Consider the following 21,724-nt stretch of genomic DNA (forward strand, 5'->3'; position numbering starts at 1 on the left):
TTCTCAAAGCTGGGAAGCCAGTTGCTGGCCATGCCCAGCCTAGCCTCACCACTCGGGTTGCTAGATTCTGTCCCTCCGCCCATTATTCCCGCTGAAGGCCCCCACCCCCGCCCAACGCGCGCCCCCTCTCTTTTCCTAGGAGGCATTGCCACTTTAAGAGCGAGGAGAGATTGACAAGCTCGAAGAGCCGCGGAGAAGAGAGGCTGAGCCGGAGCTGCCGGGAGCCAAGGACTCCCCGGGGCGCAGGTAGGCGTTGTCCTCCCCTCTGCCCTTTCCTTAGCCCTGGGCCCTTGTACACAGTGCTAGGGCTCTGTCCTTTTCTCTGTCCTAGTGCATACTTGAGATGCACAAGATGAGACTCTAGTCAAGGGGGCTCTGGCACCCCGCTCATGCCACCCCCTCCCCATACCGACAGCCCACCGCCCGTCATCCATCTGGCCCCTCCTAGAGGAATCTTCTACCCCAGACCCTTTCTTTGCTCAGGGCTCCCTGAGAAGGACAGAGAATATAAGGAGAGGGCTGACATCCCTTGTGAGCCCTCCTCCCTCAGTCTGGCCGTCTTCCTGTTGATCCTCCTTGCCTAGGACTCCAGAGGGAAGGGGATATGGGGGGTGGCACCGGGAGACCTCCCCTACCCACCATGCGAAGGGCTCTGAGGTGACGTCAAGAGGCACGGGTGTTGGGGAGCTGACATCTGAGTGGCATCTGGGGCACTGGGTACCCCATAAATGCTATTCCAATCAGGAGTGTCAGTACATTACGTTACATAAGGGTGGCTTTGCCCCATCTACCCCGCCCTCCCCAATCCACCCCATCTCCCAGGCTCGGGGGAGAGCAGAGCTTGATGGAGGATGGAAGGCAAGGGATAGAGAGCTCTTTGGGTCCCCTTGGTACCTTGTGTCCTCCAGCGAGGACGACGCTGAAGGGGCACGTTTGCCTCCCGGCGCTTTTGGGGTTGGGGGATTGATTGATCTTTACTGGGAGCAGAGCTGGGAGATGGGGAGGCTATTCGCAATTACTTGGAATAGGATGACCAAGGAAGGTAGGAGGGGGGGAACAGGGACCCAGGATTGGGGGATGCTGAAGGGATACTGAGGCGGGGGAGGACTACACTGTGACCTCATCGGTCCTTCTCCCTCAGGCACTCAAGATGCTGTTTCTTTTTATCGTGCACAACACTCGCACCCCCTTCCCAGGTCCTAGTGCCGGGAGTGTTTGGAGGTTGGAGGAGTGGGGGGAGCAGTAGAAATGGGAAGGAGAGGGGGGCGGAGGAACCTGGCGTCCAGTCTGTCCTTTTGACAGTGGTAGCCAAGCCCTCAGCCTATGTGACCTCGATCAGTTCAGCTTCTCTTTGATCTCGGTTATCCACTGAAGTGAGGGCGGGTATAGTAAGGTCTTTCTTTTCTCTGAGTACCCTCTCCCCTTCCAACTCCCCTCCTCCCATTCAGAGAGTAGCAATCAGAAGATTTAAAAGGATCAGTTATTACTCCACACTTCCATTTTTACAGATAAGGCAACTGAGTCCTTTACAAAATGTATAGGGACCTGGGAAGATGGAGGAGGTGGGGGTGGGGGTGGGTTCAGGGTAATGCTTATCTCTCTCTGTTACAGGGAATTCTCAGGAAATCACTTGTAGTTGAGACTTCTGAGACCCTATCCTATCTCATCTTTCCTGGGGCTTTAGCATCCCAAACCTGTTAATTTCCAGTGCCTGAAGCATTGGTGGTGGTGGTGGTGGTGGTGGTGGTGGTAGGACAGGGTTTTGATGCTGGGAGGTGTGGCTATAGACTGGGGAGAAGGTGGAAGAGGGCACCTGTGCCTGACTTTCTCTAGAATGTGGAAAGCATTTTCCCAGCTTAGAGACCCAAGACTTTGGCACTGGACCAGGCTGACTGGCTGAACTGGCACTGAGGTTTCTGCTTTACCACAACCCTCACTCCACTCCCTTGGGAGGGCTGGGGCTGAACTGCGGGGTGGGCAGACGGGAAGGAAGAGAAGGGGGAATTGAAATCGTGGGAAACAGCCTTCCACTCAGAACGGATCCAGGACTTGATGGGGCTAGGCCAGATAATGCAGGAGCATGGGCTAAAAAGCTCTCTTCTCACCCCCTGCCCACCCTTAGCACACATGCCTTTTGAGGAGGGAGTTATCTTGAGTTACCTTTGTATTGGGCTGGCCCATCTCTAATCAGGCACCACCAACTGGCGGGGCACTGGGGAGGTGAAGAAAATTCCAGTGGGAAAGTAGAACCAGGAAGAAAGGGTTATCTGCATTGTACTGCGAAGGCGGGGACAGTGTCTGGCATTCAGCCTGCTGAAATGAGGTCTCCCGAGATCCCTCCCAGGCTGAGTATTAGCTTGAGAGCCCTTCTTTCCCTGGACCTTCTCTCCAACCATGCTCTTGGATTCCTGGGAGCAGAGAGGGGCTAAAGAGAGGGGTTTTCACCCCTCCTCCTGATTTCCTTACACTGCCCAGCTGAGCACAGGACCAGCTCAAGCCCAGAGAGGTCCACTCTTTTGGGGGTGGAGGAGAAGAGAGCCGGAGTGACCAGATAAGTCTCTGAAAAGATTCTTTTTTGGGGTGGGGAGAGCATTAAAGTTCAAGCATATCTCTTCTCCTTCTCTCCAGGACACAGAACACACTGGGCATCATGCCTCACAGTGGGCATTGCCAACAGGCTTCTGAGCTTCTCTCTCTCCTGTGGGCCCCCCCCCATTCCCTCACCCTGTCTGTATGAGCCACAGGCTCCTGTTGCCATGACAACTGGGAATTAGAGTTTTATCTGGCAGCCCAACCCCTCCCTTAGAGCTTTGGTGGGGGAAGGGAAGATGATCACTGGGTATACTGTTCCCATTCTCTTCTGCCCTAGGGGAGGTGTGGGTGCCTAAATTCTCCCCTTCTCTACCCCTGTCCCAAGTCCTTTGAATTTTTTAAAAAAATCCTCTGGCACAGGGTGAGCACAGGCCCTAGACTGTGGGCACCAGCCAGGGAGGGCATCAAAGGGAATCTGGTAACTTCAGGTTTCATAGATGACTATGACTCTACCTGCTTTGACTCTTCACTTGGTATCACTCTATTTCTGTTAGAGTTTATAGAGGGCTTTGAGATCTTCGAAAGGACCCTGGAAAGGGAGTAGACAAAGATGCCTCTGTGGTAGAAAAGTTTACTTTTGTGACAGTGGGAGGGGAGTAGGTTTGCTCCCAGCTGCCCTTTCAAGGGCCACAGAGAAAATTTATCTTAATTGGATCATAGATTTAGATCCAGAAAGAGCTTTAGGGCCCATCTGGGCCAACCTCTTCATTTTACAGATCAGAAAACTGAGGTGCAGAAATTTGCTCAAGATCACACAGGTAGTAAGTAGCAGAAGCAAGACTCAGATCTAGGTTCTCTGATGCCAAATCCAGAGCTGTCTCAGATCTAGGTTCCCTGATGTCAAATCCTGAACTGTCTCAGATCTAGGTTCCCTGATGCCAAATCCTGAACTGTCTCAGATCTAGGTTCCCTGATGCCAAATCCAGAGCTGCCTCAGATCTAGTTTCTCTGATGCCAAATCCAGAATGTCTCAGATCTAGGTTCTGATGTCAAATCCTGAACTGTCTCAGATCTAGGTTCCTGATGCCAAATCCTGAACTGTCTCAGATCTAGGTTCCCTGATGCCAAATCCTGAACTGCCTCAGATCTAGTTTCTCTGATGCCAAATCCAGAACTGTCTCAGATCTAGTTCTCTGATGCCAAATCCAGAACTGTCTCAGATCTAGGTTCCCTGATGCCAAATGCAGAACTGTTTTCTTCGCACCATATTGTCACACTGACTTGCAGTCTTAGTTCACCTTCAGGCTCCCTTCATACCCTCCCCAACCACGTTCCCTTCTTTTCCCCACAGACGGACAGGGTTTGAGATTCTTCTCTAGGGCAGTGCATCCTGCTTCCTATCCCTAGCACATCTCTCCTCTGTCTCTTATTGCATCATGGCTGCTCTTGGGGGTCCTGGGCTAGAGTAGCAAGAGAGGGGAGTGATGAGTGGCAGACATCCTGGGTACCAGTAGACCTATCAGAAGCTCAAAAGCTTCCCATTATAAAAATGCCTTGTCCCTCCCTTTCCTTTTACTCCAGCCCCTCCTTTTTCTTGATCTCGTCTCTCTCTCCACAGGAGAACTGCCTGACAACCACAGCTGTCCTCATCATGCCAGTTGCTGCTACCAACTCTGAGTCTGGTAAGGGGGGGAGGGTGTCCCTTCAGTTAGGACTCCCCTTTTGTGGCCATGGAGGGCATGAACAGTGGGTGCAAAGGGGATAAGGAAGTCCCCCACCTAACGGTGTCCAGAATTTGGAGACTAGTGGTAGCCAGGCAACCACTTGGGCAGAACATAGGTGCCTATGAGAAGTGGCACCGAGGAAAGGTAACAGTCTCCCCAGAGCCAGCCTGGGGCATCTCATGTTGTTGTTATTGTTGTTGTTTATGTTTAGTCATTTTAGTCATGTCTGACTCTTTGTGACCTCATTTGAGGTTTTATTTGGCAAAGATACTAGAGTGGTTGCCATTTCCTTCTCCAGCTCATTTTACAGATGAGGAAACTGAGGCAAACAGGGTGAAGTGACTTGTCTAGAGTCATACAGCTAGTAGTTTGCCATTTCTTTCTCCAGCTTATCTTACAGATGAGGAAACTGAGGCAAACAGGGTGAAGTGACTTGTCCAGGGTCATACAGCTAGTAAATGTCTGAGGCTAGATTTGAACTCAGCTCTTCCTGATGCTGGGCTGGGTGTTCTATCCACGGGGCCACCTCGCTGCTCAGGTGGTGTGTTAGGGGGATTTAGGCCACTGGTCTTTCTTCCCCCAGGAAAGGGCAGATTCAAATCTTCTCCCCAGACTCACTTATTCATTCACTCAGTATTTATTCCATTGCCCTATACTATAAGATAGACAAAGATTCATCAAGTAATTCAATACATTCAACAAACAAGTATTTACTGTATGAAAAACACTGAGAAGGAGAGACAGATCCCCTGTCTTTGGACCACTTTCAGACTAGAAAGGGAGATAAGGTGTATACAAAGATAAATATGATACAGAATGAAATATGACAAGTACTGCAGGGAGATACAAAAAGGCATGAGAGATCCATGAGAATCCCTTCCAGCCAGGAGGATTAGGGAAGGCTTCCTGAAAGCAATAGCATTTGAACCTCAGGGGCCTCAGGACGAATGGGATTTCAAAAGATGGTGGACAGGTTGAGGAGAGGGTCCAGGGAACATAAACCCATGGAGGAAGGAAAGCATGGTCCAGGGGTAGGGAACCTTTGGCCTTGAGGTCATACGTGGCCTCAGGGCTGAAGATTCCCTACTCTTGGCATGGTCCATGCTCTGAGAACAGTGAATAGGAATGTCAAGTTCTTGAAGCAGAAGACTATGAGATTAACCTAAAAAGGGAAACTAGAATCAAATGTTGGAGAGCCTTGAATGCTAGTCTAAGAGTTTGAACTTTATCTGCGACCAATATGGAACTGTTGAAAGCTTTTGAACAAGGGAGTGATGGGATCCATGTTTTAGAAAGAATTTTTCATTTAGTCATGTCTGACCCTGTTTGGGATTTTCTTGGCAAAGATACTGGAGTGGTTTGCCATTTCCTTCTCTAGCTCATCTTATAGATGAGGAACTGAGGCAAACAGAGTTAAGTGACTTGCCCAGGGTCACACAGCTAGTAAGTATCTAAGGCCAGATTTGAACTCAGGTCTTCCTGACTCTAAGCCTGGCACTCTATCCACTGCACCATGTAGCTGCCTTCTAGGAAGAATCCTCTGGTATTAGTATTGAGGATAGATTGAGGGTGAGAGAGACTTGAGGTGGGGACATTGGTTATTCTAATGTGGTAAAACACAGTCCTTCTTTTCAAGGATCTTCTAATCCAGTAGGGGAGATAAAATAGTTTCTATAACTACAATACAAGGTCTGTGTGGTAAATGCCCTATGAGCGATAGAGACCTTAGAGAGAGACAGAGACAGAGACAGAGAAAGACAGAGAGAGACAGAGAGAGACAGAGAGGCAGAGAAGGAGAGAGACAGAGAGACAGAGACACACACACAGAGAAAGAGAGACAGACAGAAAGAGACAGAGGGACAGACAGAGAGTCAAAGAGACACAGAGAGAGACAGAGAGACAGAGACATGGGGGTGAAGGAGGGAGACAGAGAGAGACAGAGAGAGGGAGAGAGAGAGAGAGAAAAGGGAAAGGGGGGAGGGGAGAGAGATCCTCACTGAGGTGGTCAAGAAGAGCATTAGGGAAGAAGGAGGGTTTGGGCTGGATCTTGAAATCTGGGTAGTTAGTCAACTAGTATTTATTAAATGTCTACTATGTACAAGGCATTGTGCTAAGAGGTAGGGCTACAAAGAAAGGCAAAAATCAATCCCTGTCCCAGGAGTTCATTGTCCAAGGTGGGGCTTTTGTCCAGGGGATTGTGGTGGACAGGGCATTCTAGATAGAGGGAAGGCCATGAGCAAAGCTCTGAGGTGAGACAGTGGAGATACTGTCTAGCACAGAGGCCTCCTGTGGAGTAGGTGAAGTTGGAGAAGTGCTTTGGGTCCATGTTGCAGACCTGAATCCCAGGGTAGAGGATTTGGGGGCTAGGAAGGACCAAGCAGGGAAGTGAGTGGCTCAGGCATATAAACCACACACAGCTCAGATAATGACAAGACCTACTACTACCTTCCTGCTCTTATGGGGGATTCACCTGCTTTAGTGGCACCACTCAGGAGTCCACCTAATCACTCTTCTCTCACCCACCCACCCAATAGCTCTGTAAGTCCCTGCTGCCAAAGGTTACCCTGTGCATAGTATAAAAAATGGGGAAATTACCTCCCTCTCCCCCTACCTCATTACTAACAGGCTTGAGTGAGGTTGAAGTACGTGACTGTGATACTGCTCACTTAGCCATGCACGTACATCATAACAGGTAGCACTTCAAGGTTCACAAAGCGCTTAATGTGTATCATCTCATTTGATTCTCATAACATCCATGAGAAATACTATTAGCATCTCCATTTTACAGATAGTAAAACTGAGGCTATGAAAAGCTAAGTGACTTTAACTCTGCCTCTGGACCAACTTTAACCTGGTCTATGTAACCAGGGTCACATAGCTGGTAAGTGTCTAAGGCAGAATTTGAATTCAGGTCTTTTTGATTATCAAGTCTAGTGGTCTCTCCCCTGGACCACCTGGCTGCCTCATTTCGGCTTTCGAGCTCTGACCCTTTGATTCCAAGCCTTATATAGAGATTTTCTCTTCTTGGATACAGATCTTGGGCCTCCCCTCTTCCCTGTCCATACTAGGATTGGTGCCCTCTCTCTGCCACTGAATGCAGTAGTTTAGACTGTGTCCTTGTGCCTCAGGAATCACACTGCCTCACCCACTTGGGTGCCTCTCGGTTCTGCGGCCATGGTACTCCTTGCCTCCCTCTCGGTGCCTTTGAGGGCCCTTCTGTAAGCTGCTTACGGGCTAATTAAACCCATCCTCCTGAGCTGATGATTAAGGACGGTAATCCTGGACCATCCAGTAAATCCATTAATGGCATGGGGAGAAGAGGGTGGGGGGGTCATGGCCAGGGTGGGTTGTGGGCACGCCAGAGGCCTTTATCTCTGCCCAGTGAAGCTAAGGCAGACTGAGGACCAGTATTGTGCAGTAGGGGTATGGCAGAGCTGGAGAGGAGCAGACCATAGAGCCGGGAGAAGGGGTTGTAGAAAACTCCATTACTTCCCCAAACACCTCCCATAGAGAGACTTCTTCAGGGTTCCTAGAGCAAGGTCTTAGGATGGGGGACTTCCGGCTCTGTCCATTGGTCTTGGGTTAGAGGGAAAGAGGAGAAAGGGACATTTAGGAGAAAGTGTGAACTCCTCTCTCTGGGTCTCTGCCTTGAAACCAGTGCTATCTGGGGAGTCCTTTCTTTACCTGGAATCCTAGACTAATGGTGCCATGGTGGTGGTGAGATCCCAGGATCCCAGATGTAGGACTGAAAGGGACCTTAGAGGTCAGTTAGTCCAAACTCCTCATTTTGCAGATAATTCAACTGAGGTCCAGGGTGGTTGATAGACTTGCCCAGGATCAGACAAGTAGTAATAGTGCTAAAATTTGAACTCAAATCTCGTGACTCCGAACCCAACACCTTTCTGCTATGCCTCTCACCCTCAACAGTTTGCCTTACCCATTTGAATCACAGGATTTAGAGCAAGAAGGGACCTTTATTCTCGTTGAGTCATTTCAGTTGTGTCTGACTCTTCGGAACCCGATTTTGGGTTTTCTTTTTTTCTTACTTTTTTTTTTCTTCGGCTAGGCAATGGGGTTAAGTGACTTGCCTAGGGTTGCATAGCTTTAAGTGTCTGAGGCCAGATTTGAACTTAGGTCCTCCTGACCCTAAGCCCAGAGCTCTATCCACTGTGCCACCTAGCTGCCCCACTGTATTTTTCACTGCAGGCTTATTAGAAATAACTTGGGGGCCGGGCAGTGGAGTTGGGGTCCAATATTCTTATCTGAGTGCTTCTTTATTTAACTCTCCCCTACCCTGCCCTTTCTACTCTACTGGATTATCTAGAAAAATATAAGTGGGCTCTGCTACTTCTTTTTGTCATATTTAAAGAATACTGGGCTTCTGGCAGACAGCAGCTTGTGAAGGGTTAAAGTGAGCAAGGCCCCTGCTCTGCCTTACTCCCCCCTCCATAATATCCTGATATACCCCAGAGGTCCCTTCCCTGGTCCCTTCCCTTCTCTCTTTTTTGATCCCAAAGAATTTGGGGGCATGGTTTTGCCTTTTCTCTTCTGATAGGCATGACTGGATGTGGGAGTGCCATGGGGTGGGTTTGTTCTTGGTATCCACCCCTGCTGTTCTGGATTCATCCACCTAGTCTCCTTCCCTTCTCTCAAGGTTATGGTGAAAGGGAGAGGGAGGGGGAGGAAACCTTGGGGGTCTGCAGGACTGTTTCCAAGCAGTGCTGTCCCTTTAAATCTGCTTCACATCCCTGGGTTAATGTCCTAATGAATAATCCTGCCTGCCGCCATGGCAGCCAGGGGTGCTGTTCGACCCACTGCCACTCCTCCGGGAACAGCAGCAGCACCCTGGTGACCGCCCTCCCTGGGCACCTCAGGCTTAGAATGAGGAGAGAAGGGCAAGGAACTGGCAGGAGCTCCTTCATCCTTCCTTCCCCCCATGGCCCTTCTGGACGGTGAAAGAGAGGAATTCATTCTTTCCTCTCCTCCATTCCAAAATGCCAATCATTGTCAGACAGGCAGCCCCCTGCCCATCTCCCAGGGGAGGGAGAAATGATTGAGGAGGAAGAGTGAGGACTCAGCTTGCTTCTTTATTTAACTGATTTTGTTGGTTGGGAAGGGGGAGTCAGAGGCGGAGCTCAATTAAGCCCATCTCTGTGCCAGTCTCAGTACCCATCAGTCCTTGGCAAGAGCTGGGGGGTCATTCCCGGGCCATCTTCTTTGGCTGGGTTAAGAGCAGAGAAGATCAGGGAATTGGGAGGAGATGAGCTTGGAAGGGATCCTGGGGTGGGAGAGGGTGGTGGAACAGAAGCTTCTGGAGCTATGGTGGGGGCCCCCTGGAAGTGGGGGGATTTGGGGATTTGGGGTGTGGGATGTTTCAAGGGAAGGGAAGAGAAAGGAGAAAGTGAGGAAGGAGAAATTGAGGATGAAGGTCCCCCTCCCTCTCCATGACTAGGTCTTCTTGTGTCAGGTTTGTGGAGAGGTGGGGTGGGGAGGGGGTGGTCCTCTGGGCACTGTGCCAGTCCTGGGGGGTGGAACCATGCCTGTTTTCCCCAACCGCCTCACAGATCTAAACGGGGGAGAGGCTGCCCCTTAGAAGAAGAGACTCCACATCTCACCCCCCCCACCCTAGCTTCTGCCAATCAGGAAAACCTCAGAGGCAGCTGAGCCCTACCATTGGCTAGCCCCTTGGAGGGGCTCCTGGGGTCCCTCCTTCCCCAGGCTTAGTACCTTCAGGTTGGGAGGGTGGCAGATAGCAGCAGCTACTGCAGCACTCAGGGCTGGGGGGCAGGGAACAGGAGGGGGCCGGGCAGCTATGGCGGGCAGCCCAGGCAGCGGTGCCTCCTTGGAGGGCATATCCCTGGGCTCTTCAGAGGAAGCAGAGCTCCGGAGGGAAGGTAGGGGAGAAAGAGGTGGGATTGGGGCTGAAGGGAGTGTTGCCAGATATGACCACCCAGAGCGGCCATGAAGGGGGTGGGGGCAGAGTGCACCCTTCTCCTACCCAATCTTCCTGGGTCAGAGGAGGGGGATCCCTTTCTCCCTGGTCTATAGAGGTTGGTGAAGGTGGCATCTGCTGTGTGTGTCTGAGTAAGGGGCACAGAGACTTGATTAAAGAGGGAAGCCGAAGGGTATTTCTCTCTTAGCTCTTCTGTCTGTGACTGCCGTCCAATCCAATCCAACCAACAGGCATTTACGAGCCTACTATGTGCAGGATATTGTGCTAGGAACTGAGGATAAAAAGACAATGGAAAACCAGCCAGTGCCATTAATAAAAATTCGTCATGGGCTGAATACACCTTACCCTTACTCTCTTGAAAAGGTGTGACCACTTCACTCTTGCATGTACTAGGGATGGTCAGATTCACACAGACACCTGGAAAGGAAGGCTGTTAAGCCAGGGAGAAGGGCCTACCCCTGAGGAGTAGTGCATTAAGAGGGAATGGGGGCATGGAGGGATAGCAGGGGAGAACTGAGCTACCCCACCCAGGGGGCACTGGCAAAGTGGGTAGTGAGGCAGTTCATACCTGCTCCTTCTCTAGCTGTGAGTATTTCAGAGTTGAGGGAATCTAGCCCAACCCCTTCCTTATACAGGGGGGCAAACTTAGGCCTAGGGAAGGCACTGCTGACCTATTGCCCTATAGCTAGTAAGTGGCAGAGATAAGGCTCAAACCCAGGTCCCATGTTGCTTCCCTCTGGTGTCTGTCCTGGGATGTGGTATGGTGGTGATTGTGAATACATAGAATGAGAGAAAAAACCCGGAGGTGGCATAAGGAGACTTGAAGTGCATCAGGTCTAGAAACCCTAAAAAATTAGGGAAAGGGGCTGCATGAGGAAGGCATTTCTAAGGAAAATGAGGCAGGGAGGAGAGGGAAGGGGAAAAGAAGAAAGTGGGGGAGGGGAGGCCCATTGCTGTCATCCTGATCAGGTCACCCACTGACTCTGTGCCTTATCCCCCACTAAAGGAGGGGAGCAGTGACAGGAGCAGATGGGGGTGCCAGGGGCTGTCTCCACACCCATCCCCTTGGGTGCTGGTGCAGATGCTGGTGTGGGTGGCATGGTGGGGCTGGGTAATGATACCCCCTGTCCATCTCTGCTCCCAGTTGGGTACACCCAACCTTCCTCCCTCTCCCTCATTCTGAAACTTGCTTCTTTCCTATGCCCAGCCTGCATACACTTAGCTCATACCTCAGGGAGCACGGTGGGCACTGGCTGGCACACCTCTGGTATTCTGGTTGTCCTCACACGTCTCCTCATGTCTCTAGTAATGTCTAGGCTGTGGCTGAGGCTTGGAAGTGTACTTAGACAAGTATATTCTCCAGTCCCCATGCCGATTTAGGCTGCTTTCTGGCCTCTGTCCACAAGTGCTTAGAGTCGCATACCACCATGGGCTTTAACGTGTCTAGACATGCTGGTCCCCTGCAAGAGCTGGGGGGTTTCAAGTGGTCACAAGTGCTGTTGCTGGTATCTATGGGGTTTAGGGGAGGGTGAGAGGGAAAATGGAATTGGAGTCAGGCTCTTTGCTTCTGAGCCTCAGTATTGTCATCTGTAAAATGGGAATCGGCATTCAAATCCTCACAGATCTGTTGTGAGGAAACTGCTTTGTAAACCTAAAAGTACTGTATGAGTTACTATGTGACCATTGTATATACAGATGATGCAAGTTATTCAGGTCCTGCTATTTCCCTATATGAGTGCCTCCTCAGCATTAGGCCATATCCTGGGGCCCCTGTTGAGCATGGGCTGCCCTATTGGAGTCCAGTTGGGAATAGATAGGGGTAAGGGGATCGTGGTGGGGGGGTGGATTAAGATCCAATTGATCATTACTCAGTGAAACCCTGGCAGAGATGCCTGCCAACTCTGCCTTAGTTCCTGGAGCCACATGACTCTAGGCAGAGAATGGATCCTGGAATCTGACACTATTCCCTTGTACCTCCATGCAAAGACACCCAGCACGCACACACACACACACACACACACACATACACACACATACACACACACACACACACACACACACACACACACACACACGAGTTCCTCTTCTGGCTGTGTTAGCAGTCTCTCATCTGCTATACTTGGCATCACTCCGGGAGGTAGGGGCGGGGAGAGGGAGCCCAGGAAGTATCCACTTTTCCCACTAGCCCTCATCCCTAAGAGCAGGAAAACATCTTCAGGGACCAGGTGCGCATTTCAGGTATCATCATGTCCCCTGGCTAGCACGGGTAAGCTCCCACCCCTGTGGATATTTTAGAAAGCCTCCCCATTTGGGCTCAGTGGACAGCTAGTCAGCAAGCAGTTATGATGTACATATCATGTACATCATGGTCAGATTCACACAGACACCTGGAAAGAAAGGCTGTTAAGCCAGTGAGAAGGGCCTACCCGAGGAGTAGCAAGGTGCTAAGCTCTGGGGAAATAAAGGAAGGCTACTGCCCTGGTTGCCTACGCCCACTCTCCTGAAAGAGGGCTGGAGATGTGGACATCCCCTCCTGCCCCTTCTGCCCTAGAAAAGGTTGGCATGCAGCCTGACCCAGTTGCCCCTTCTACACTCCTGGATTTGCCACCCACCTTTCTTCTGTTCTCCCCCTCCATCTTCCCACAGCCATGCAGCAAGTCCTAGACAACCTGGGGACCTTTCCCAATGCCACGGGCGCTGCTGAGTTAGACCTGATCTTCCTTCGAGGCATCATGGAAAGTCCAATAGTAAGATCCTTGGCAAAGGTACAGTTCCATAGGGAGGTGGACATGGGGGTGTGGTGTACAGGGTCGGGGACCGGGGTGGAGAACTCAGTCTTGGTCCTTGGAGACAAGCTTTTGGATGTGCTATCCTGTGGCCTTGGGAAGCTTTGCATTTCAAAATCTGGACGCAGTGAGAGAGCTTGAGATGATGTGTGTCTACATTCATTCTTTGTGTGTGTGTGTGTGTGTGTGTGTGTAGGCAGTTGGGGTTAAGTGACTTGCCCAGGGTCACACAACTAGTGTCTGAGGTCGTATTTGAACTCAGGTCCTCTTGAGTGCTCTATCCACTGGACTACCTAGCTGCCCCATGAGAACCCATTCTTGAGGCATGAAGTTGGGTGATTATAGGTGGAAACACACTTTCCCCGGACCTGGCTTAGCCAGTTTTTGTGGGGATCAGTATAATAACTGATAATAATAATCACCAGTCTGTGTAATAGCCCCTTCTTAATACGTGGCTGGGTGTGTTTGTGTCTATGTTTCTGTGACTTGTATGCATTAGTGTGTCTATGTCTGAAACCTCCAGAATCCATCCCAACTCCCCCTGCCATCTTTGGACCAGTGGACTGCCTGTCTCAGAGTTCTATCTAGGCCCAGCTGGCTTCTCCCAGGGTGGCATGGCTGTGCAGCTCACACCAGGATGGGGCAGCAGGGAGCCCATCCCCTTCCTGCCTTCTCAGAGACTCCTTGATGGGTCTGTAATCCCTGGAAGGGAGCAGACCTCTTTAGCTGCAGTGAGGTGGCAAACCCAGACACTTGGGTTGTCATTGTGCCAGAGAGGTGTATGCAAATGGATAGGTGTGTGAGCATCTGTAGTCTACAGGTTAGAACGTCAATGTATTTGGCCAAACGCCTACAAACCTTCCAGGAACAAAAGCTCCGATACAAGGTAGGCCTCAGGGGAAGCTTCAGAAAAAGCAGAGGTAGCAAAATTCAGAAATGAGCAGAGTTAGACTAAGTTCCCATGCATGGAAATGAGTAGTGTGCCAGAGTTTATTTCCTATATTATATAATCGAAGTCACCTTGTGAATGAACCTGTTCCACCTTGAATGACTTTTGCTCTGATTTCTGAAGCAGCTGGTACAGGGAGAGCCTCTGTGTGTTTGTGCCAAACAGTAAATGACATCGATTTCCCAGGACTATTCTTGAATACCTGCTGGTTGGAATTACACACTGGGAAGCTTTGGGCAAGGTTCCAGAGACTCAGGGCAAAAAGAAAAGAGACTGGGTGGGTGTGTGGGTGGGGGGAGACTCTCCAGGCCAGCGGCTCCATAAATGTAGGTTTGCTGGGTTAGAGGAATCTGATGGCATCTGCCTCGGATCTTGGCAGTGCGCCTGGTCTGGAAATGGATAACTGCGGAGATTCGTCTGAGCTTGGAAAAGGTGAGATTGACCAGGGAGAACCAACTACCTGTTCGTGGTCACTTTTAATTATCCTATATCACTCAGAGCAATATGGATTTTAATATAGTCAGTCTCAGTAAGGGCGTTTTGAGCCAAAACCTAATCATGAAAATTAATTAGTGCCTGCTTGAAAAGTGACCTGGAAATCTGCATGCTTGGGATGAAGTGGAAGCACCCTATGGGAGTGATACCTGGCTTACAATTCTGTACTCAAGGTTAGCTGGGTGCCCCAGAAGAGCCCAGGGCTTGGGCCTAGAATCAGGAAGACCCGAGTTCAAATCCAGCGTCAGATACTTAGTAGCTATGTGACCCCGGGAAAGGCACTTGTCCTGTTTGCCTCAGTTTTCTCATCTATAAAATAAGGATGAAAATAGTACCTTCCTCCCAAAACTGTTGTGAGGATAAATAAGATAATATTTGCAAAGTGTGTTGCAAACCTGAAAGCACAATATAAATGCTAGCTATGTACTATAAATGCTATGTGCCCTTTGGAAGAAGCTTTCAGTTTCGAACTATGAGTATGCATCAGAGAGCAAAAGAAAACCTAGAAGGAAGCACAGAAAAGTTGGGTTGCTTTAAAAACAATGTGTAGGATTTATTACATGGGTTTTTGAGAAATGGAAACATTGTTTTATATTGAATCTTCTTTTATGTTCAGCTGTGTAGGCAGAAATGTTCTTTTTTTCCCCCTTTCTTATTTTGTATTTAAATTTAAAATGAATAAAATTTTTTAAAAAAGGAAAAAATTAAGTATGGCCCTGGAAATACAGATTGTATTTGAGGGGAATATGTTTTCCTCTCTTACTATCTGTGTAATCTTGAGCAAATCACATAACCTCTCTGTGCCTCAGTTTCCTCATCTGTAAAATGAAGGGGTTGAATTAAATGGTTTCTGAGGCCTGGAGTCAGGAAGGCACCTCTTTCAGAGTTCAAAGCTGGCCTCAGACACTTGCTAGTTGTGTGACCCTGGGCAAGTCACTTAACTCTGTTTGCCTCAGTTTCCTCATCTGTAAAATGAGCAGGAGAAGGAAATGGCAAACCACTCTAGTATCTTTGCCAAGAAAACCCCAAATGGGGTCATGAAGAGTTGGACAAGGACTGAAATGACTGAATTAACAACACATCTTTTATGTCAGTCATTTCTAAATATACTCTTCCACCTCTCTCCCTCCACTTCCTGTGATGAGAAAAAACAGTTAAATCACACTAATTGAAAGAGGGACCCCGTCTGACAGCACATGCACCATTTCATACACATAGTCCTACATGTGTCCAGACAAAAGAAGGTGGTACACTTCATGGTATTTTAGAATTTATTTTATTTTATTTATTTTAGAATTTGGAATATTTAGAATCTGTGAGACCTCAGAGACCAGCTAGCCCTGCCCCCCCATCCAAAACATGTCACTTACTGTAACATGCCTGACAAATGCTTAGAGACTCCCAGTCAGGGGAACCTACTGCCTTTTAGCTCAGTTTCACAGTGTATAGGGTGCTGGGCCTGGAGTCAGAAAGAACTGAGTTCAAATCCAGTCTCAAACACTTGCTAGCTGTGTGACCCTGGGCAAGTCACTTCACCCTGTTTGTCTCAGTTTCCTCATCTGTAAATGAGCTGGAGAAGGAAATGGCAAACCACTCCAGTATCTTGACCAAAAAAACCTCAAAATGGGGTCACAAAGAGTTGGACACTTACTAAAATGACTGGACCACAACAATACCATCTCTCAGAGCAGCCTGTTGCATCTTTGGATGAATGCTTCTAACTGTTAGAAGGTTTTTCGGACATCAAGGCCCTTTTATAACTTTACTGATGGCTCCTGGGAAAAAATAGAATACATCGATAGACAGGGATACCCTCTTCCACACAACACCCCTTCAAATACCTGAACAGTTACCATATACCTGCTGGGTCTTCTCTTTTCTGGGCTAAATATTCCCAATTTCCCAATATTCCTCATAGAACATGGACCATCCTGGTTGCCACTCCCTGTATACTCTCCAGTTCATCAGTTTCCTTCTTAAAATATGGCACTTTGAATCGGACACAGTATTCCATATAGGGTCTGAGTAGGGCAGAGTGTAGAGGAACCTTCCTGTCCCTGGAGGCTGTGCTCCTCAATGTGGCCCATGACTGCCTTAGCTCTTTTGGTCACCACATCACACTGACGACTCCTGTTGAACTTGTGGTCCACTAACCCCCCTGGATCTTTCTCAGACAAGTTTCTGCCTATCCATACCTTCCTCTATCCTGTGCAATTGAGGCTAATATTTTGGCCTCAAGTGTTAGTTTGTTGTTGTCAGTCATTTCAGTCGTGTCCGACTCTTCATGACCCCATTTGGAGTTTTCTTGACAGAGATACTGGAGTGGTTTGCATTACTTCTCCAGTTCATTTTACAGATGAGAAAACTGAGGCAAACAGGGTCAAGTGACTTCCCCAGGGTCACACAACTAGTGGTTTGCCATTTTCTTCTCCAGCTTATTTTACAGATGAGGAAACTGAGGCAAACAGGGTTAAGTGACTTGCCCAGGGTCACATAGCTAGTGGTTTGCCATTTCCTTCTCCAGCTTATTTTACAAATAGGGAAATTGAGGCAAACAGGGTTAAATAACTTGCCCAGGGTCGCATAGCTAGTTTAAGTGCCTGAAGCTGGATTTGAACTCAGGAAGATGAGTCATCCTGACTCTAAGCCTGGTGCTGTCCACTGTGCCACCTAGCTGCCCAAATGTTAGACTTTACATTTATTCCTATTGAATTTCATCTTAATAGATTCATCCCAATGCTCTAGCTTGTTAGTGTCTTTTTGGATCTTGACGCCATCATCTATGTGTGTAACTGGCTCTTCTAGCTTTTTATGAACCTACCATCTTTGTCTTCATCTATTTCCTCATTTAGCCTCTCTTTCTCTGATAATGAGATAGTGGACAGTCACATAGTATATAGAGACCTGGCCTCAGAACCAGGCAGACCTGTTCCACTTCTTTCACGTAGTAGCTGTGCAACTCCCGGTCAGGTCAGTTAACATCACAGGGCTCTAATAATAGTCATAATTGCCAACCCTTATACTGTTCTTTAAGGTTTACACAGTCCTTTGTCTATTATTTTCTTTCTTTCTTTCTTGAGGCAATTGGGGTTAGATGACTTGCCCAATGTCCCACAGCTAGTGAGTGTCTGAGGGCAGGTCCTTCTGACTCCAGGGGCGGTGCTCTATCCACTGTGCAACCTAGTTGCCCCTTCTATAATTTTCTCTCAATTGATACTTACAGAACCCCATGATATAAAATGAACCCCCATTTTATAGATGAGGAAACTGGGGCCCAGACAAGTTAAGTGACTTGCTCAGAGTCATACAGCTAGTAAGTGTCTGAGGTGGGATTGAAAGTCAGGTCTTCCTGGTTCTGAGGCCAGGTCTCTATCACCTCTTTCGTCCAGCTATTCTGGGTAACTCTCAGATTACAAGGTACAGAGAAGGTGTCCATCTGTATTAGGAGAAGGAATCACTTGGGGTTCTGTATATCAATAAAATCACAGGTCCACTCCCTATCCATCCTATCAGAGGATGATATAATTAATCCCTTATACAGGTTTACAGCACTTAGAAAGATAACACCCTAGGAGGTAGACAGTGGGTACCCACTGTAATAGAGATCTCCATTTACCGATATAAAAACTGAGGTTAGAGGGGATGAATTAATCCACTTTGGTCATATGCTCATGCTAATGAGTCTAAGTCAGGACCAGAATCCAGGCTTTCTGAATCTTTCTTGATGCTTAAAAAAAAAAATCACACTATGCTCCCTCACAGATCAGAGCTGCCAGGGTATCAGGGAGCAAAAATAAACTTAAAAAAAAAAGGAAAAGAAGAAAGGAAGAAAAACCATTTAGTAAAGTTTCCAGACTTGCATTCTAGGCAGTCTTCCAGTCATACTGCTCTGTACTGTAAAGAATTCTAACAGATGCTTTGTTACAGAAGAGTTTTAGTCATACTTCCTTAGCTATGTGACCCTGGGCAAGTCACTTAGCCCTGTTTGCCTTAGTTTCTTCATCTGTAAAATAAGCTGGAGAAGGAAATGGCAAACTACTAGCTATGTGACCCTGGGCAAGTCACTTAACCCTGTTTGCCTCCATTTCCTCATCTGTAAGATAAGCTGGAGAAGGAAATGGCAAGCTACTAGTATGTGACCCTGGGCAAGCCATTTAACCCTGTTTACCTCAGTTTCCTCATCTATAAAACAAGCTGGAGAAAGAAATGGCAAACCACTTCCTCAGGTATCTTTGCCAAGAAAATCCCAAATGAAGTCACAAAGAGTTAGACATAGCTGGAAAAAATAACAACAGTTGAGGAAACGAGGAAGTCAAGTTAAGTGACTTGCCCAGGGTCACACAGTTAGTAAGTACCTGAGTATATCTGAGTAAGTATATTGGAATTCTAGTCTTCCCAACTCCAGGGTCAGTGCTGTAGCCACTGCACCACCTAGCTGCCTCTAGGTTAGATGAAATAGTAGTGTTGGGGGGGGGGATGCAGCTAGGTGATGCAGTGGATAGAGCACTGGCCCTGGAGTCAGGAGGACCTGAGTTCAAATCCGGCCTCAGACACATAACATGCACCAGCTATGTGACCCTGGGCAAGTCACTTAACCTCATTGCCTAATCAAAAAAAGAAAAAAAAGAAAGAATAGTGTCAGGTCAAATAATGGAGTCCTACAATGATCAGTGGGAGCTTGACCTCCTCCTAATGCCTGCTTCCTCCAGGGTGGAGATGCTATTGGATTTTCCCCAGATCCTAGCTTGTTCAGTAGGTGTTTATTTGAGAGGTAGTGTGATGTAATGGATAGTGGCAGCTGGGAATCTGATGCTTCTTATCCAAGTGAGTATACACATGCCATTTATAGTCCCTGAGCCTTAGTTTCCTCATCTGTAAAACAGAGATAAAAATACCTGTAGCATCTCCTTCAAAGGGTTGTTGTGACCCTCACCTTTGCTCACAGATGTGCATAGCACTTTATAGATCACAGAGCCCTGTATAAATGTCAGCTGTGATCTCTACTATACAATGAACTAGATTAGACAAGGGACAATCAGAATAATCTAGCATTTGATAAATCCGAAAATGCGAAGTACTAAGGAAAAAGTCCCTAATTGATTAAAAAAAATTGCTGGGAAAATGGAAAGCAGTCTGGCAGAAACCAGGCTTAGACCAATATATTATACAATTTTCCGCAATAAATTCAAAATAGTCAGTTGAGATACCCAGAATGAGGAAGGGACAGGGGCATGGTTTATAAAATTTTAAGACTTCTACATTGATGTCCATGAGAGTAACCCAAAGACACAGAACTACTTTGGAATTGAATGGACCACTAGATTCTCCTTGTCTTGATTTGGGTGTCAGCTAAGAAAAGAAGTTACTAGTCAGGGTAAGGGGAAAGGTTTGAGTGTGCATATGTGAGTTTGTGTAGGTGATTGAGTGTGGGTATATGAATGTCTAAGTGTGTGCGTGGGGGCAGGGGGGCTCTGCCAACCAGACTGTTAATTGGTAATAGGTGACTGGGGTGGAGGTGTTCCAACTGCCAAGTGAGAGGTGCCAAGGAGGGGATCCCTGTAAGGGTCTTTAATTTCACAAGGGGCCTGTGGTGGGGTGGGGGTAGAAGGTAACCCAGGCTCTTCCTCTCCTCCTCCCTCCCACCAGGCCCACGAACGCCTGGAAGAGACCAAACTGGAGGCTGTTCGGGACAATAACCTGGAGCTGGTTCAGGAGATTCTTCGGGACCTGGCCGAGCTGGCCGAGCAGAGCAGCACGGCTGCTGAACTGGCCCATATTCTCCAGGAGCCACACTTCCAGGTGGGGGGCCCCAGGCCAGGCCAGGAGTGTGGGGAATACTGATGGGTGGGCAAAGGGACTTTCTAGAAGAGTTTTAGGAAAAACCTCAAAGCTTTTCCAGGCCTTGAACCCCTTACACCGATGAAAGCCCAAGTTACCATCTTTTTAGGGGCGAATCACTTTCTGTGCCAAAGAATTTCAGCGTAGCACCTCTAGGTGTGCTTGGCATAGCAGCTGGTGGAATGTTGTGGTAGGGGCAGGGAATGGAGCCCTGGCTGAGGGATTGGGCTGAGAAAGTGGTTGGATCTGGTTGAGTGAAAGGAGTCTCCAGGTGGGAAGGACAGGGGACCCGGGAAGGGAAGCTGAATAGGTTTTGGGGTTTGGGTAGAGATTTGTTGATGGGATCAGCTCAGATGGAGGTGATCTGGTCAGGGTCCTGGCAGGTACCCAGGGGGATCTGGCAGGATTCTAAAGAAAAGGAATTGGATGAGGAGAGTCTGACTCAAATGAGGGAGACCTGGGACAGAGGGATGGATCAGGAGGATGGGCAGGGAGGGGGCAGCTGGGGGCTGACGGGAAGGCCTCTGGGGCAGGGGAAAGCTGAGCACTGCTGTTTTGTGACTGCTCTGTTTCCCTAGTCCCTCCTGGAGACGCATGACTCCGTGGCATCAAAAAGCTATGAGACACCACCTCCCAGCCCTGGCCTAGACCCCATGTTCAACAACCAGCCTGTCCCTCCAGATGCTGTACGAATGGTGGGCATCCGAAAGACTGCAGGAGAGCACCTGGTGAGGGCGCTGGGGTAGGAGGTAAAGGAAATAGGGAGAGCCATGGGTACTGGGGAGGGCATGCCCATACCATGCCCAGGGTGAGATTGCAGAGCAGACCAAAGGAGGGATTGTGAAGGGCTTTGGGAAAGTCGGAGAGGTAGAGCCAGCTGGGGAGCGGGCTAGTGAGGGAAGTAGGGGGTCACCAGTAAGGAGGGCCTAACCATAATTCCAAGGGAGAAAATGCAGAAATTCCAGCACCTGGGAACACACGCATGCCCCAGAGCCCTTGGCCGGCAAGTAAGTAGAGACAGGAAGAAACTGGTGTGATATAATGGAAAGAGGACTGGACCTGGGTCCCAATGCTACCTCTGACAATGCCCAGTTGTGGGGTTATGAAGAAGGCACTTCACCTTTCTGAGCCTCAGTTTCCCCATCTGTAAGATGGGGACAATAACACCTGTGTACTTGTTGTGAAGATTAATTACTCAACAAATATTGGTTAAGCACCTACTATATGCCAGGCACTGGGGATACACTCAACACAGATGAAAGTAGAACACTCCCTTCCCTCAAAGAGTTTATATTCTTTAATGGGAGAGAAAAGGGATGCATATAAGTAGGTATAAAATAATTATATGCAAGATAACTTTGGGGGTGGGGGATGCTCCAGCAGCTGTGGGGATCCCAAGGGCCTCATTTAGGAGCTTTGAGGAGCAAATGAGACAATTTTAAATGCT

General features: G+C 48.6%; 1 protein-coding gene across 2 annotated transcripts in view; it reads left to right on the plus strand.

Moving 5' to 3' along the window:
* Positions 1 to 21,724, plus strand: part of MPP2 (MAGUK p55 scaffold protein 2) — a 37,181-nt gene continuing 15,457 nt past the window's right edge. Inside the window, exons 1-5 of one of the 2 annotated variants that reach the window (XM_020997719.2) lie at positions 1 to 246; positions 4,151 to 4,214; positions 12,856 to 12,974; positions 20,086 to 20,238; positions 20,856 to 21,005. In XM_020997719.2, coding sequence (XP_020853378.1) covers positions 4,184 to 4,214; positions 12,856 to 12,974; positions 20,086 to 20,238; positions 20,856 to 21,005 — 453 coding nt within the window. In that variant the 5' untranslated portion in view covers positions 1 to 246; positions 4,151 to 4,183. The remainder of the gene's footprint in view (positions 247 to 4,150; positions 4,215 to 12,855; positions 12,975 to 20,085; positions 20,239 to 20,855; positions 21,006 to 21,724) is intronic. The other variant, XM_020997721.2, reaches the window with a different exon arrangement.

The sequence above is a fragment of the Phascolarctos cinereus genome, unplaced genomic scaffold (assembly GCF_003287225.1).
Source record: "Phascolarctos cinereus isolate Bilbo 61053 unplaced genomic scaffold, phaCin_HiC Scaffold_5;HRSCAF=322, whole genome shotgun sequence".
In the NCBI taxonomy this organism is placed as follows: Eukaryota; Metazoa; Chordata; class Mammalia; order Diprotodontia; family Phascolarctidae; genus Phascolarctos; species Phascolarctos cinereus.